At 37.2% G+C, this 16244-nt stretch overlaps 2 protein-coding genes across 4 annotated transcripts; one reads left to right on the top strand and one right to left on the bottom strand.

Annotated features, from left to right (window-relative positions):
- The first annotated feature begins 41 nt into the window (after positions 1 to 41).
- On the top strand, positions 42 to 10307 carry LOC100122070 (DENN domain-containing protein 1A). Of its 2 annotated transcripts, XM_001605623.6 has the most exons (16): positions 42 to 845; positions 1409 to 1564; positions 1641 to 1778; positions 1864 to 1999; positions 2089 to 2142; positions 2239 to 2496; positions 2746 to 2847; positions 2967 to 3209; positions 3566 to 3742; positions 3865 to 3897; positions 3973 to 4027; positions 4098 to 4278; positions 4427 to 4559; positions 5914 to 6612; positions 7039 to 7263; positions 7341 to 10307. In XM_001605623.6, the coding sequence occupies exons 1-16, from the start codon at positions 829 to 831 to the stop codon at positions 7605 to 7607; spliced, it is 2874 nt and encodes a 957-aa protein (XP_001605673.1). In that variant the 5' UTR covers positions 42 to 828; the 3' UTR covers positions 7608 to 10307. The 2 variants fall into 2 exon arrangements, with proteins under 2 accessions (XP_001605673.1, XP_016841337.1); XM_016985848.3 differs by lacking the exon at positions 5914 to 6612 and having other exon boundaries at positions 402 to 845.
- Positions 10268 to 16191, bottom strand: LOC100122086 (valine--tRNA ligase). 2 transcript variants are annotated; one of them, XM_016985845.3, is made up of 17 exons: positions 15847 to 16191; positions 15157 to 15333; positions 14954 to 15078; positions 14689 to 14853; positions 14115 to 14605; positions 13902 to 14026; positions 13674 to 13819; positions 13402 to 13600; positions 13099 to 13275; positions 12906 to 13027; positions 12724 to 12832; positions 12363 to 12644; positions 11757 to 12107; positions 11301 to 11456; positions 11019 to 11222; positions 10659 to 10934; positions 10268 to 10579 (listed from the first exon to the last, which is right to left on the bottom strand). In XM_016985845.3, the coding sequence occupies exons 1-17, from the start codon at positions 16003 to 16005 to the stop codon at positions 10364 to 10366; spliced, it is 3480 nt and encodes a 1159-aa protein (XP_016841334.1). In that variant the 5' UTR covers positions 16006 to 16191; the 3' UTR covers positions 10268 to 10363. The 2 variants fall into 2 exon arrangements, with proteins under 2 accessions (XP_016841334.1, XP_016841335.1); XM_016985846.3 differs by lacking the exon at positions 11757 to 12107 and having other exon boundaries at positions 10276 to 10579.
- Between the last annotated feature and the right edge of the window lie 53 nt (positions 16192 to 16244).

The following is a 16244-nucleotide window of genomic DNA, read 5'->3' as shown; positions in this document are numbered from 1 at the left end:
GTTCATTCATTCATCTTCATTTATTATCCTCTGCAGATTCTCAGTAGATTTCCCATTAGCTCCTAGTGTCCAAGCTCTCGAAATGCATATTATTCCTGATAAACGTCAAATTAAAAAAAATACCCGGTTGCAGACTGCAGACTCGTCGATTTAAATGTTCGCGTCAGCCAATCGCGGGCATTTAAATCGAGTTAGATCATCGAGCCAATAAGCGAGCAACCTCACGAACGGAGCAGCGCATCGCGCGAAGTTGCCGTTGGCCCGTGGCCGCAGGCCCGCAGGCCACTCGAGAGATGAATCATCTCGTCGTCAGCGATCAAGAGCAGCACCTACACCTCTCCTCCCACTACCTATACGTGCGGCGCCGATAGAAATATCTATATACCGCGCACACGCACAGTCGTTCCTCTCGGCTGCGGCCGCGAGCATAGTGCCAGGCTAGCACAAACCGACTTGACTCGCATGAAGCTGTGATTTGCGTGCAGAGAGATATAGCTACCTATATACTTTAATAGGAGCCGTCGCTCTCGACCGAAGCTGCTGAACAAGCGAGAGCTAAAGAGAGAGAGAAGGAAAAGGGAGGAAGAGGAGAGTGTCCGTGTGAGTGTGTGCAGTGCAATTCAAGTGCAAAAGTCTGTGCCGCATCCTGCTGCACATATGTGCTTTAAAATAAACGCAGAATGCGATGCTCGTGACTGCCTGTGGAATTTGCCTGATGCAGGCTGCTGCTGAGATGTGCCCTGGTCACTGCGCACACCTGCAAGATGATGTGCTGCCGATGCTTGGATTGCTGCACTAGGAGATCAAATTGTTTTAGTAGCCGGCGCAATGGGCTCCAGATTGAGGTGAGGCTTTGCGGAGGTGTTGCTGCTGTTGATTTTTACAGCTTTTTCTTGCTGCAGCAAGGATGTGTTATATTTGAGCTTCTACTTTTTGTCTTCAATACTCCAATAATAGTTGCTTTCGAAAGACTTCCTCTTTTTTAGAATTTCAATTCTATTTTCTGTCAAAATTTGATTTCGTAACTGAAAGGTCGATTGAATTCAAAATAAACACGAGTGTTTTATTTATAAATTAGCATAGCTTTTAAATGAAAGTTAAGTGAAAAATGTAGATTGAAGATTCCTTCTGCAAAGGGTTAGAAATTCACTAATCTCATTAGAAAGTCGTTTCGCATGCTACATTGCATATATGGAAATGGAATGCTTGCGCAAACATTAGAAACTTTTCCGATTATGGTCAACCTGTTTGAGAATAATTGTTCTGAATTTTAATTTGCTAGGTCACAGAACTCTTTGATTTTATGGACTTTATGATAAAACATTGGTATCTTTGAGTTCAAACATACTAGGTATACAAGTGAGCTAAAGAATGAGCATGTTTTTGTTAATATCAATTAATCTTATAGGGAAAATGTGAAGCAGCTATTTGAGTGCTTTTGCGAGGTAGCACAACCAAATGGAGAGAAACAAGCATGGATACTTCAGAGGTACCCTGAATCTTACAATGATTCAGAGGTACTCAAATCTGTTCCTAAATTTGCCTATCCTTGTGAACTGGAAAAGTAAGCAATTCTACATCTATGCATATCATCATCTATCAGCATTTGCCAGATGCTAATCAATCAATTGTACTTTCAGTGTTGTAGTACAGCACTTTTCATTCGTACTCACCAGCATAGACTCAAAATGGACATTTGGATTTTGTCGGCACGATCCAAAGACAGAAACAGCTTTAGTTGTTCTTAGCGCTTTACCATGGCACGAAACATTTTATAAGTATGTGATCATCGTATTTTTTTAAGGATTGAAAATTATATTTCATCTCAGTTATTATAACAATGAAATATTTGCGATTTTTTAGATTATTAAATAATATAGCAACCTTAACAGCTAGTAAAAATGCAGGGGATTTATGGAAATTTCTTGGAGATGTTTATGAGGCTACCATCCCAGTTTCTGGAGCATCGATCAGTATTCCATTGCCAGACTGCAAGACTGTAAGGCTAACATTTTATTGATCACGGAAAATGCATTTATTAATATATTTTTTTAATATTAATCTAATTTTAACGTTATTTTATTTCAGACATTTGTCTGTCAAAGGCCAAAGCAATTCCAATTGCCAAGTATACCGGAGAACGTACGTATATTTATAAATTAACTATTTTAAGACGAAGAAGCGGCAAATAAATTTAAAAACCTCTGGCTAAAATTTACGCAACCATTTGGTTTGCAGAGGAATCTGACGGAGTATTTCAGCGCGGTTGATTCCCATAACATGATGATGGTTTTTGCTTCCATGCTGTATGAAAGGCGCATTATATTCACGTCGAAAAGATTATCCAGATTGAGTGCATGTGTGCAGGCCTGCAACGCTTTAATCTACCCAATGATCTGGCAACACATATACATACCAGTCTTACCGCTTTCATTAACGGATTATTTATTAGCGCCTATGCCATTTCTAATCGGGGTACCATCGCCAATACTTAAGGTACTATTCTGCAATATTTATTTATAAAATTAAAATTAATTAACCGTCTGCGTGATATTTTTAATGAACAAATTTATTTTTATTCTGGGCAAAGTAACACGCTTGACGGCGCATTAAATTAACTGTTGAGTTAGAAAATAAATTTAGGAAAAAAGTCGTTATTTTCTTTTACTCTTTCGCCTCTCTTTTGATGCATAAAAATTGAAGCTTCTAAAATCATGTATATGTGAAGAAAACTATTTATTACAGAGCGTACGGCAGAGCGACTTGGGAGAAGTCGTAATTCTCGATGCCGACAATAGCACGATCGAATCTCCCTTTCAAGACTTGGAATCCTTACCCCAAGATGTTGTGAGTACCTTAATTATGAATTATCATGCAGCTAAATTTAGCTCGAACCATTGTATATAAATAGCCAAAAACGTTCCACTTAACTTCACCTAATCAGCAATTTGCTTTTGGCTGAATAGGTAACGAATCTGAGGCGAGCGTTGCGCAACCGGCCCGCCCTGCTTGGCGACGGCGTGTCCAGGGCCTTTTTGCGCGCATTAGTTCAATTAACGGCAGGCTACCGGGAAGCACTAACCTTGCAACAAGGCCAGAGCGATGAACACGTGAGGATCACCTTCGATCAGGAGGCTTTCGTCGAGAGTCGGCCAATTTCTATGCAACCTTTTCTCAGGAAGATGCTGGAGCTGCAGATTTTCCAACAGGTTCGCTTACCTATCCATACGTACTGGTATTTTTAAAAGCGAAAAATGATGCTAATTTGAAATGTTGGTATGAAATAAAGAAATTTTAAGGCATATACGGCACTACAATGCGGCGTGCAAATGTTTACAAAAGACCCGGAAAGTGGTGACGCGCTGAAAATTTGATATCTTGATAAGCATAAAACAGATGTCACAGCTCCATTTAGAAGTTTTGAAGTCTTCATTTACGCTAAAATTTTATATAGTACAATGTTAGCATATAATTTACATCCAATAGTAAAAAGTCGTAAAATTCTTCGAAAACATAGAAATAGCAAAAATAATTTTACCCATGATAGAATTCCATTTATTTACAGTTTATCGAAGAGAGGCTACACATGCTGAATTCTGGTCTCGGCTTTTCGGACGAGTTCGAAATGGAAGCTTGCAACTACTCTGATAAATCTGGTAGTAAATTTATGCAACAATACAGAGAATGGACTTACGCCATGCGCAAAGAAGGTTCGGCCTTTATTCGTAGTGTAAAAGATAAGGTGAGTTTATAGTGTTAATTAATAGTACCTTATCTTCTGTGATAAGATATGCATAATTTATAAATAAACTATTACAGAAGATTAAAACTAATAAAATGTCAATGAATCATATATTTTTATAGGCGAACCCCGCTGTAAAATACGCAGTTAAATCGGTAAGCTTAATCATGTTTAACAACTCTATTATAAAAAATAACAAGTTTATTCGATGAATCATTTGATAATTTCAGGTTAAAGATAAGGGGAAGGATATGAAAACAGCGTACAAAGGCCTTAAGTGGAAAGGTGTGCAGAATTTCACTTAGATTAAAAAAAATTATATAAAAAAATTGACGTGATAACAATGATCTTTCAGGACGAGCTCCAAGAGGTGACAACAGCATGCGATTTCATCAGCCTAGGTCTGCTCCGAGTTCGCCAACGATGGATAGAAGACCAATATCTTTTGCTTCCCCCTCTAAATCCCCAAGTGGCCTCACACCCACGACAAGCTACCGAAAAGAACTTCGGCTTCGTAATAGTAACGTCGAAACTAGGTGATTATTTTAAGTGAATAGATCATTCTTATGTTACGTAGTGTAATAGTTTTTTATATTCATTCGTGTGCAGGTTCGATTATAAAAATATTTCTACTTAATTAAAAAAAAAATTGAATTAATACTAATATTAATATTGCATCAACAGCAGGAAGCAATACTCGCCCCTGAATCCGAGCTCGCCGGAGGATCAGGACTCGCCGCCGGAGCGACTAGACATCGATCTGATGCATGAGTTACGCGATGTCATTTTCCCGAACACGCCGCCGGTGGACCGAAGCGTGAGTATACTCGCAGAAAAGCGGCCCAGAAAGAGAGTAGATATCTTTTATCACTCAGTTGCAACTTTTATACATGCACACAACAATATCACGTGATAACGCGCGCATCGTCCTCACTTCTCTGCTCTCTTTCATCTGTACTCATTTTCATCTTATTTAACGTGTTCTTCTCCCTTCAACACCAGCCTCATCATCTTTACACACATTTGTGACTCACACGTGCGTTTTTACCTGTTGTGTGTGTGTTTTTTTTAACATCGGTTCGAGCATGAAATGCTTCGTTTCGAAATAGAGAACTATAAGAAATTGCAAAAAAGACGTAATTAGTGCTCGTTATATCGTAGAAAAGTGATCTGCTCTTTTTATTTACGCCAAAAGAATTTTACGAATGCGCTGGAGGAACCCAGAACGTACGTGCACAGACTTTAATTCTCTTTGTCTCATTCATTATTTGCGCGTGATTTGTTCGATAATCATTATATTTATGTCGCCTCGAAGGGAGTGGGATACAAGCCATTACATAGACGTTATTTGTTGCTAAAATCGAAATATCATTGTACCATTGCATAATGCGCTGGATTCTGCACTTCGACACAAGAGGCGAACCACAACGCCACGCCAGTTGTGATTCTCGTGTGCTCCCGATAAGATTTGTGCTATTAATCTAGTGGTAGTATTTTTCAGTCTAGTCAGCGACAATTCGATCCCTATCTCTTACTTGGAAACTCGCCTCTTTGTCGGATTTCAGAATCGAGCATTTTTTTCATACAAATGAGTCTTTGAAATTTGAAAAATATTTTTTTTCGCCTATTTGCATTCCTTGAATTTTCATTTATTTTCAAAGATCACAGAAAATCTATCTTATTGTAGCATGAATATTAATTAGCATGTTCCTTAATCGTAGATTATACGTTTATTATTATTTTTTAAATCAATATTATAAATTTACTTTTGCTAACATAATCACCTTAATTATATACTTATTCGATTTTCGAATTTCGTTAAAATTCATTTCAATGAAAACCTTTATATTGAAATCACGCTTTTATCTTTCCAAACTCTGTATTTTGATAAATCTTATCGTATCCTGTTTGATGAGACTTTCTGTCGTGTACTTTTTGAATTCATGAAATGATAGACCAATATTTATAAAATAAAAGCTTAACTTTCGTGAATTTAATACAAAAAAAACTTGAATAAGTATATTTTATATTAAGAGTGGTAATTATGAAGACATTGAATAAGAAAGTTTACAAAAGCCTAAGACTCAAACCTATCACCAATTCACCCAGAACCAGTTGATGGCATTAATCAAGAGACCATAGTTAAGTGTGTGTGTTGCATCACCTTTCAGTTGAAGCCAGTACGCAGTTTAGACAGCTTGAGACCTGCATGGAGTGGGCGCTTGCGGCACGGTCCTCCGCCTAATCCAAGTACCACTCAAAACTCCAGTCCCTACGAACACTACCAATTGCCCAAACATTCTACCCCCAAAGCTGTTATCCCCAAAGATCCTTACCCTTCACCTCCTGCTTCTCGGACAGCATCTGTTGATGCTGCTCAGTTGAATGACCAAAAAAGTACTAGCTCAAACTCTCTAGAAATGAAATCCTCCAATAGCTCAAAGCTGCGAAAGGACAAAGCTCCACTGATAGGGCTGTCCTCTGTTCGACCAAACAGTGCTCCCAGTGAAACCAAGTCCTCTGATGTCTCTCATGAGTTTGTCAATCCTACCAATCCCTTTGTCAGCCATGGAAATTTCGATTTTGAATCAGTTGATGGCAGTTCAAAAGTCAAAACTGACTCAGGAATTGATGGTAGTAAGGAGGTTGTCAATAAACTTCGAACAGAAGATCCATTTGAACTCTATTCCAATCCAAGTACCCTCAATGAAATCTATTCTAATCAGAGTTTGAGCGATCCCTTTGACACAAGCCAAGTTCTCAATCCTTTTGGTTTTCCCAATCCCCTGTTTCGCACAGATAACCACAATTTGCCCATTGATTCACCTTCGTCATTAAAAAATATAGATTCCTGCTCTGCACATGCTAAGGTAAATGTTACATCACATGTTTTTTTTATATTTATAGAGCACGGTATAATTGTGTAGTACGTTTTTTTTCTATTTTTGTTTGATGAGTTCATGTTTTTGAACGTTCATTACTGTATACACATGCAATATATTCTAAGAGTGCATATCTGAGATTTTATATATAAAATGTTCACCAACAGTAGGTTCATACCATCAGGTTTTGGTTTCATAAAATTTATTTCATTAGCTTAATATTATAGTGATACGTATAGCTTGTCCCACAGATATGCGCTTCTCGAATCTACATAAGGTTTCTACACTTACAACAGCAAAATATACTCGTTTATAGCATACATAAAAGAATTTATACATAAATTTCGAATTGAAATAGTAACTAATACTTGCATTCACACTATATTTTTTTAATAAATATCAAAACATCTATAGGATCGTACATCGGACGTGCAGGACCTCATTCGACTGGACTCGACGAACAGCGATGACGACTTTGACCCGCTGCTCTCGAGGCCGTCGACGACTGGTAGCGGTGGCATTCCCAAACAGATGAGCCAGTCGCTTCACGCGCCAGAGATGAGTGAAGGTCTCAGCAATCCGCTGTACCCGTACTTTGCCCCGCAACAGCGTAAATCGGAACCTGCGGCTCCTACCCAGGTATTTTTTTAACGAAAGAAACTATGAAAACTATTTTCATAATGTACACAATGAATTTCATTATATTTCATTTTCAGTCAAAAGTCGGTGACCTAGACCTGCTGCAGGAATACGGTCTAGACTTTAACAAGTTTAACTTGTCAAACGGGAGCAGTCACAGTAATACGACCGCCAACAACGTAGCTTCCTCCTCGAAGCTGCTTCTCAACAGTAGCAATAGCAACAGCGTCGGTAGTGGCAAGGCAGAGCCAACCTACGGAAATAGTGGAAAAGCGGCCTTCGGTACGGCCTTCAGTGCCCAGCAGACCGTCAAGTCGCCGAGCAACTGGACCAAGTTCGAGTGAAGAATTTCCAAGTACACCAGACACTCTATTCGCGGACTGCGCTAACGTGTTCTTGACTCGCGTCGCGTATGTATATTTAGATGATGTGAATCGCAATTGAAAGTACGGGGGCAAAGCAGCATCAGTCGCAGTTGTAGTTTGGATTTTTTTTTGAGACTGCTCATTCATTCTGTAGAATCTGACCAATCTTGTAATCGAATTGCATAATCAATTTTTATCTCTTTAGTTAGCGTAGAAACTATATTTATTTATACATCATTATTAATATCTAGCATTTCCGATGCAATACGATGAAATCGATGCATCCGATGAAACATAATTTATAACAATTTAATAATGAAAAGTAACGTAGGGGTATTTCAATTTAGTTAGCTTGGGCACAGGGTTAACTAGGTTATTGAATTGTGACTTATGCTGACTTGTCTTTTAGTTAGAAGGTTAACTCAACTAAACATTCAATACCAAAAATAAGTTTTATCTGCTCAGTAGTACTTTTCTAAGACGGAAACGAAATCATTATGAACAATCATATCTACAATACTTTTATAAAGAAAATTAGAACTCTAAAGAGTTGTTTAGTAGCTGGAGAATATTAATGATGAAATCGTTTAATATTTAGAAAGTATTACTTTGTCGATGAAAATAGTTGCGTTTCGCATCACACATAATATTTTTAATGTACTTTCGAAGGCTAATAACAATAGATCAATTGTTAGCAAAAAATAAATTGATCCTCTATTAATACCGATTAATATCCTGTGCATATTAATCGGTAACAAGTATGTAAAATTTATCGACTAATTATTCATCAATTCTATTTGAGTAGATCTCGTTGAAAAAAGAGAAAAGGTAATTAGTCAATTCTTCTTCAATTAGATTTTTAAATCGGGAAGTCGTATCGACGTTTTCTAAGTCAAATTACAATATCGTGTACCGTAAATTTTGATTTAACTCATCGAACGAATGAAAGGAAACGTATGTATCGAATGAATTTGCATGGCTTTACATGCACTGTCAGCGTTTTGTTATGGCTAGCGAGAAAAAAAGGGATGCCGTTTACAACATTTTTGGCTTATATTTGATAGTAAAAGATGAAATAATAAACGAAGGTAGTTCTGTTGTTGATATTTTGTTGATGCTATGAATAGAACATAAGCAGCTTTCAATCTTTCATCTATCAACCGTTCAAACTGTTTGCTTTATGTTAAATTAATAGGAATGGTTATGTTATCAATTCATATTGTTATGTTGGTAGAAATCACTGGTGATAAAAAAGCATATCTCATAAAAACAAATCAAACATCGACGTAAGGCTAAAGAAAGCTGCTCTTTCTCTTTCAATGGTAAATTCCAGCTTACTAATTTGGAGATTTTTGTGATAAAGCAAATATACTATCTCTGTCCATTTAATCGATGCTAAGTGTGCGAAATATACAGAGCGATTTATTTTGTAAAAGCAAAAGATTTTAACGAACGAAGTCAATCACTTTATAGCATGCCTGATATGTCTTATTTTGGGTACAACGAATAGCCGGTCCGATAAAATGACTGAATATTTGCATTGATAGAGTTAAATTTTACTATTCATTAAAATATTACTGGGCATTAAAAATTATCGAAAATTGAATATTAGATCTATAATTTACAATTGTATAAGTGTAAAAATTTTTTGTTTGTTCTGATTTGAGTAATTTACTTATAAGTTAATTTTGTCTTCTGTTTTCCAGCAATGTGTGGTTTTTTAAAGTTTTTGAAGCATTTATTGTGATAGTTATGTTTGTTATGAAATTACGATTTACGAGACACGCGTTATTATAGTAAATAGTCTTTCATTGCGAGTTTGCCCAATTTTTTAGGTTGCGTAGGTGTAAGCTCGATGCGAATTTTCGACAGAAGAAAAGCTGTATTTTAAGAAACTATGTAATAATAATATTAGCTCAATTGGAACCCAAACAGCACAAGTTCCTGCACAAGTCTAGTGAATTCACGATTGAATGAGACATATCATACTCTGTAAATTCGAGATTTCTATAATCAATTATTTCATGAAAAAAAAAATATTAGAGGCATAATATTACTCATCGATCAACAAAGAGAAAATTCAAGGTGGCGATTGTGTTCTTCCTTTTTGTAAATAACAATGAGAATGAAAGAATGATCATTCCGAAAGTAAAACTAGACTATATATTATATTTATATATATATCATGATGCACTTTTTTCAGAAGCATTGATTTTTATATTTCATAAATAGAGTCGCGCTAGCCCGCAACCATGGACAATATATTTACTTGAATTGAATTTTTTAATTTAGTATCGTTACCAGTTATTCGTCAGCTTACCGGCAAAAGTCTACAGAGCGATTATTTTGAATGAGAAACAGTAGGACATTAGAGTACTCAGATCTTTGAAAGTTACATGCGCCAAAACTCGAGTATCGAAAGCTCCATTTTACGTATCATGTTTCTTCTTCGTTTTGAGCATACGTTATATAGGGAATGTGTAATATATTTGTTAAAGTATATCTTTCTATAGATATACATCTATTATATACATATACATAAATTGGCACAAATAAATTTAACATGAAACATTCGCACATCTCTCTTACTTCACCATTTGTGACGGAACACCTGATGTAGGAAGAAAAAAACAGACGTCTTCCAAAAATCCAATTTTTATTAATAAATAAAGAAATCAATATGATAGTAATAAATTTTTATCTTCAAATATCGTTAAAAAATTGTCTTAGTTGATTCACATTGTTTTCAAAGATTCCATCGCTTCCACTAATCTTTGCACTTCACCCTCACTCGTGAGCAATTTTGTTTTGTCGGCCTCCTGCACCTCCGCAGGAACCTTGATACTATAGTCGGCCGACGACATGGCCTGTTGCAGCTTCTTTATCGTCGCGGCAAGCTGTTCCTCCTTCTTTTTCAGTTTTTCTAACTCCTTCACCGGGTCGATTAATCCCTACAGGAACCCGATTATGTATAAATAATAAAATTCAGTGCACAAATGACAAAAATATAAAAAAAACTCCAAAACTTACCTTCAACAGCAAATGAACCTGGAGCTTATCCGAAATCGTGAGGATAGCGCAACCAACGGGTGGCTCCTCCAGCTTAACGATCGAGTACGCCAGCGTACCGATGACATCGGAGTACTTAGCCACGCGGTCCTTGTGCTCGGCGTCGTGACATACGCAGTAAGCCTCAGTTTTGGTTTTATTCGGTATGTTGTAAGTGCCTCTTGACGACCTGACACTTCTTATTACCTTCTGGGCAAAGTCAATGTCTTTTTCCAATTGTTCGTTCCTCCAGGGACACTGTATTTTAACAATGCATTGAGTAAACATTTATTACTTTTAAATATATTATTTTGGTTTGTAGGAAGATCTGAAGAGGTTTACCTCAGAAGCAGTTGGGTAAGGGCTGACACAAATACTGGGGTAGACCAAGTTTTTACGAGGTAAGCGTTGGTACAGTTCCTCCGTGATAAATGGCATGAAGGGACTGAGTAGCCTTAGACCGACGTCCAGGGTTTTGAACAGTACACGTTGGGCTGCCTGTTTTTGCTGTTCAGTGCCACTTTGGAAAACAGGTTTCAAACATTCCTATACAAATAAATTCAAAATTAAATAGCATATATGTGATATGTTCCAGTAATAATCGATATATTTTTGCACACTTACTAGGTACACGTCACACAAATCATATAACCACAGGTTGTAGCAGGCGGTCGTGGCACTGTTGAAGTCGTACTGACCTAGGCCGTCGTCGCACACTTGCGCGGCATAACTCACCCTCGAGAGCATCCATAGATCGATGTTGGACTCGTTGCCGGTAAGCTGAGGATATTGAATTTTCATTAGTTTCAAATTTTTTAATGATTACTAATGGGAGAGGGGGTATATTATATACTCCTAAGGCCCCAAACAAAGCACTAGTTGTAGGATGTTCTTACACAAAACGAATTATGTAACCCCTTAAAATGTTCAGAGTGTAAAATCCGGATTGAGAACAATTTTATAAAATGATCAACACTCATTTGTTGACATACCCTTCAATTTTACTCTCAACCAAAAAAAAAAAAAATAAAAACCAACTACAGCACCAGCAACGACACAGAAAGCAAATAGCCCCGTCACCTGAAATCCGCCATTGCAATCTCTTCCACCCTCAACTCCTATCCTGATCTCGCAGTAGGACAGTATCCTTCTGTTCTCAGATCGAAAGCATCTCCTCTCTTTTTCACTATGGGTGCCGATATGATGGTACCACCTGGCGAGGTGAGGCCTCAGCTCAAGGTCGCAATCGTTGCCTTGAGCCAAAAGACGAGTAACAGCCTTGTGAACTTTGGTGTCGAGATGCGAGGCAGTGTAGCCATCCAAATAGGGGTAGTCCGCCAGGTAGGCGTCGAGCGAGCTCCGCACGCAGGACTCGCTCAATGTGCCTAGGTACCAGTCGGCGTCACCCATCACTCGCGAGCTCTCGCGGCGCTAAAGGTTTTTTCAGTTTTCGTTTTTGCAATTATTGGGATAAGTATCTTTTTTTTTCATTAAAAAGGAATTTCATATAATGTGGCCTAAATGATTATGGGTGACTATATATCATCTAAGAGTGTGCCATACAAGTGCATTCGTATGAGGGTGATTCGAATATTATACGTAAGAAAATAATTGAATAAGAAAAGCAAACACAAATTCAAACAAAAACTCCTTAAACCTTCACCGAAAGTGCACTATTAATCTCACCTTGACATCCTCAGCTTCGTCGTACTTGAAACCGTCACCGAAATACGTAAACGCAAACTTGGCGGCATTCCACAACTTATTGCAGAAAAACCTGTAACCCTGCACCCTGAGAATATCTAAATTGATGTCTCTTCCTTGCGACGTGTAAGAGCAAAGGGCAAAACGCAATGCGTCGGTACCGCATTCAGGTATGCCCTGGGGATAGTCTTGCTTTTGACCCTCCATCGCTCGCTTCAGTTCTTTCGGGTCCAGATTGGAATCCAACAATTGCTTGTGAAGATTCTTGTTGATAAAAAGAATATAAGAAATATTAGAAATGTTTCATGCCCTTGTAATTATATTACAAGTGTTGGTAAATTACCTCTAAAGTCGTTCCACGGATCACATCCATTGGATCGATAACATTTCCTAAAGATTTGCTCATTTTTCGACCATGAGCGTCTCTCACCATCGCATGCAAGTAGACCTCCCTAGAGAAAATATTTAAATGAATCTTACAGCGCATATTATTATGTTTTCTAGGGCGCTAAAATATTTACTTACTTAAAAGGCAGCTTGCCTAATAATTTTTGACCTAAGAACACCATCCTAGCCACCCAGAAGAAAAGAATATCGTGTCCAGTTTCTAATAACGTGCCAGGATAGAAAGCATTAAGTTCTTCGGTCTAAAAGCAATAAAAATCTATTGTTTATAACTGATTAATAAAACATACAACATTAATGCAAAAATCCTTACTTGATCCGGCCAGCCGAATATTGAAAACGGAAATAGACCTGACGAGAACCACGTATCCAAGACATCTGGATCTTGCTTGAGTAAAATTTTATCCTTGCTAACACCGAACTTCTTAGCCGCCTTTTCTTTGGCTTCATCCTCCGAGCGTGCGCTCACCCATCGATCATCATCTGAAGCCTGTAAAAGTTTACGATGATGATATATATATATATATATATATATATATATATATATATATATATATATATATTTAAATTCAACGCGATAAGTAAATTATTGACAGAAAAATGGAGTTCATATTACCTCAATATTAGCACCTTCGATAGAAATGTAATATGCTGGAATACGATGACCCCACCACAACTGTCGAGAAATGCACCAATCCCTAATACCCTCCATCCAGTAATACCAAGTTTTCTTGAACTGTTCTGGAATAATTTTTAGCTCTCCGCTTTTTACTGCTTCAGTTGCGCTAGCTGCCATTTCATCGCACTTAATATACCTATAATTGAATATATAAAAGTTGACAAATGTATACTATATATGCATATTAATTTATCTTCCAATAATCGTACCATTGAGGTTTAATAAGGGGCTCAACAATATCTTTGGACCTACTGCACACAGGCACGAACATAGGATTATCCTTAATTTCCACAAATAAGTTCCTAGTAGTCAGTTCTTTAATGATTTCTTTTCTTGCATGGAAGCGTTTCATACCCTAAAATCATTCGCGCAAAAATATAGTTAAACTATTAAATCGCCTTTTTATACTAATTAAGATACATGAATTAATGTCATACCGTAAATACTCCATAATCTCCGACAATATTACCGTCATCGTCAAATATTGTGATGAATGGCAAATTATGCCTCTTTCCAATTTCATAATCGTTTGGATCATGAGCAGGAGTTATTTTAACAGCACCTGTATAAAACGAAAAAAAAAATTATCACCTCAATACAAATAATAAAGTATGTAGTCAACAAATGTCTGGTCAAAAAGATTTGTTAACCTGTGCCAAATTCCATTTCAACGTAGGTGTCAGCAATAATTGGCAGTTTTCTGTTACAGAATGGATGCTTGGCATGTTTTCCAATTAAATGCGCGTAACGCTTATCATTCGGATGAACAGCAATAGCGGTATCGCCCAACATTGTTTCAATACGTGTCGTGGCTACTACTATTTTTTCATCTGAATCTTCTATTTCATATGCAAACAGCACTAAAACTCCAAACTCTACTTTCTCTTGATAGCCAGGAATAGATAGTAGCGTTTTGCCAGTCAACTCTACTTTATCCACCTCAATATCAGAAATAGCGCTCTTCAATGTGCAACTCCAGTTCACAAGACGGTTGCTTCTATATATGGTACCTTCATCATGCAAACGCACAAATGCCTCAGTAACAGCCCGACATAATTTGGGATCCATTGTAAAGCAAGCTCTCTCCCAATCAAAGGAACTTCCTAATTTTTTCAATTGGTCATAGATTCTTCCACCTTTTCTGTATTGGCATATAGGAAATGCACAAAGTTGAATAATAACATTAAAAAATATGTTTTTGACTATAAAATCAAGACTACTCACTCATTCTTCCATTCCCAAATTTTCTCAACGAATTTCTCACGTCCCAAATCATGACGAGTCTTTTTCTCCTCTCTCCATAGTTTCTTTTCTACAACTACTTGAGTAGCAATACCAGCATGATCACAACCTGGATTCCATAAAGTTGTACGCCCTTTCATTCTATTCCTGAAGTATTCATTTAATAAATTTAGTAGATAAAAGTAAAATCATTTGTATCTTCAATGTCATATGAAACTATTAAGTAGGTACACATTTTTTTACTTACCATCTTGTGATTGCATCTTCTACAGCATTCGTCAAAGCATGTCCAAGATGAAGAAAACCTGTTACATTGGGTGGAGGAATGACCATGACAAATTTTCCTTTGGGATTATTCTCTGATATTTTTCCCTGTAAATTAAATGTAATGAATTATATGTATATCCATATCAATACATAAATATGCAAATAAATTAACTCTTTTCTTACATTGTATTCTGGCTTGAAGAATCCACTTTTTTCCCACCACGAATACCATGCAGCTTCAACATACTGTGGACTGTAAGCATCTGGCATGGGAGATTGAACATCTTTTTTCTCTCCTGGTGCAGTATTTGAAGTGTAAACTACAGTCTCTTTAACTTCCTTCTTCTTTTCAGGTTTCTTCTGTAAATTCAACAATCAATAATTAAAAAAAATTAAATTAAGTCTTGATGATTGATGTATGCAAAAAGGTCAACTTTCACTGAACTCATGATCTGATTCAGTTATGGAGCAATAGATTTCAAAATCAGATCAAGATATCAAGATAGAAATAATCAAATACAGCCATGATTTTCAAGATAAATATATTATATAAATCAACATTCTTTATCAATGACAACTTTATGAATCATAAATAATTTCACTTGTTGGTAAAAGTTTTTCCGAAGATAAACAATGAATGACAGCTGATGCAAGTTTGACAGCAGAACCAAGTGAACACTGATAACACTAACTTTTCTGAAATAATGAAAAATTCACTTGCACTCATCAATTCCTAAATGCTGATGCGACACTTCCTGAAAATCCATTACATACACAGGACGTCTCATCCCAAAGCCATATGGCGATCCCCCAGGAGTCAACCTGAAATCCCTCGAATACTACGATCAACTAAGGCAAAATCAACCAACAAACCTCGGCCTTTTCCTTGGCTTCACCGGCACCAGCGGCATTTTTCTTCTCCTGTTTCTGCTTGAACTTCTCGAGCTTCGCCAACTTCTGCTTTTCCTTCTCGAGCTGCTTAGCCGTCTTCGGCGGTCCCGCGGCGTCTGCTACTACTGGCGCGTCTGCCATTATTTCGTCCCCTAATTTAATTCTCAATATTTTATCCAAGATTAAAAAATCGAACGATATTCTTTTTTTCACTGCGGACTGGTTATTCTCGTTTTTAAACAGAGAGTAAACACGCGTCACTCGCCATGCGCTCGTTCGCGCAACCTAACCAACAAACTCGCGCCACCAGCTGTGATCATTTATCGCAGGAGTGCCATAACATTATATTGTTATAATTGATCGCTATAAGTACGCGGCGT

Source organism: Nasonia vitripennis, chromosome 5, assembly GCF_009193385.2.
Source record: "Nasonia vitripennis strain AsymCx chromosome 5, Nvit_psr_1.1, whole genome shotgun sequence".
In the NCBI taxonomy this organism is placed as follows: Eukaryota; Metazoa; Arthropoda; class Insecta; order Hymenoptera; family Pteromalidae; genus Nasonia; species Nasonia vitripennis.
The sequence above is the reverse complement of the archived record's forward strand: the minus strand, read 5'-3'. Positions and strand labels throughout refer to the sequence as shown.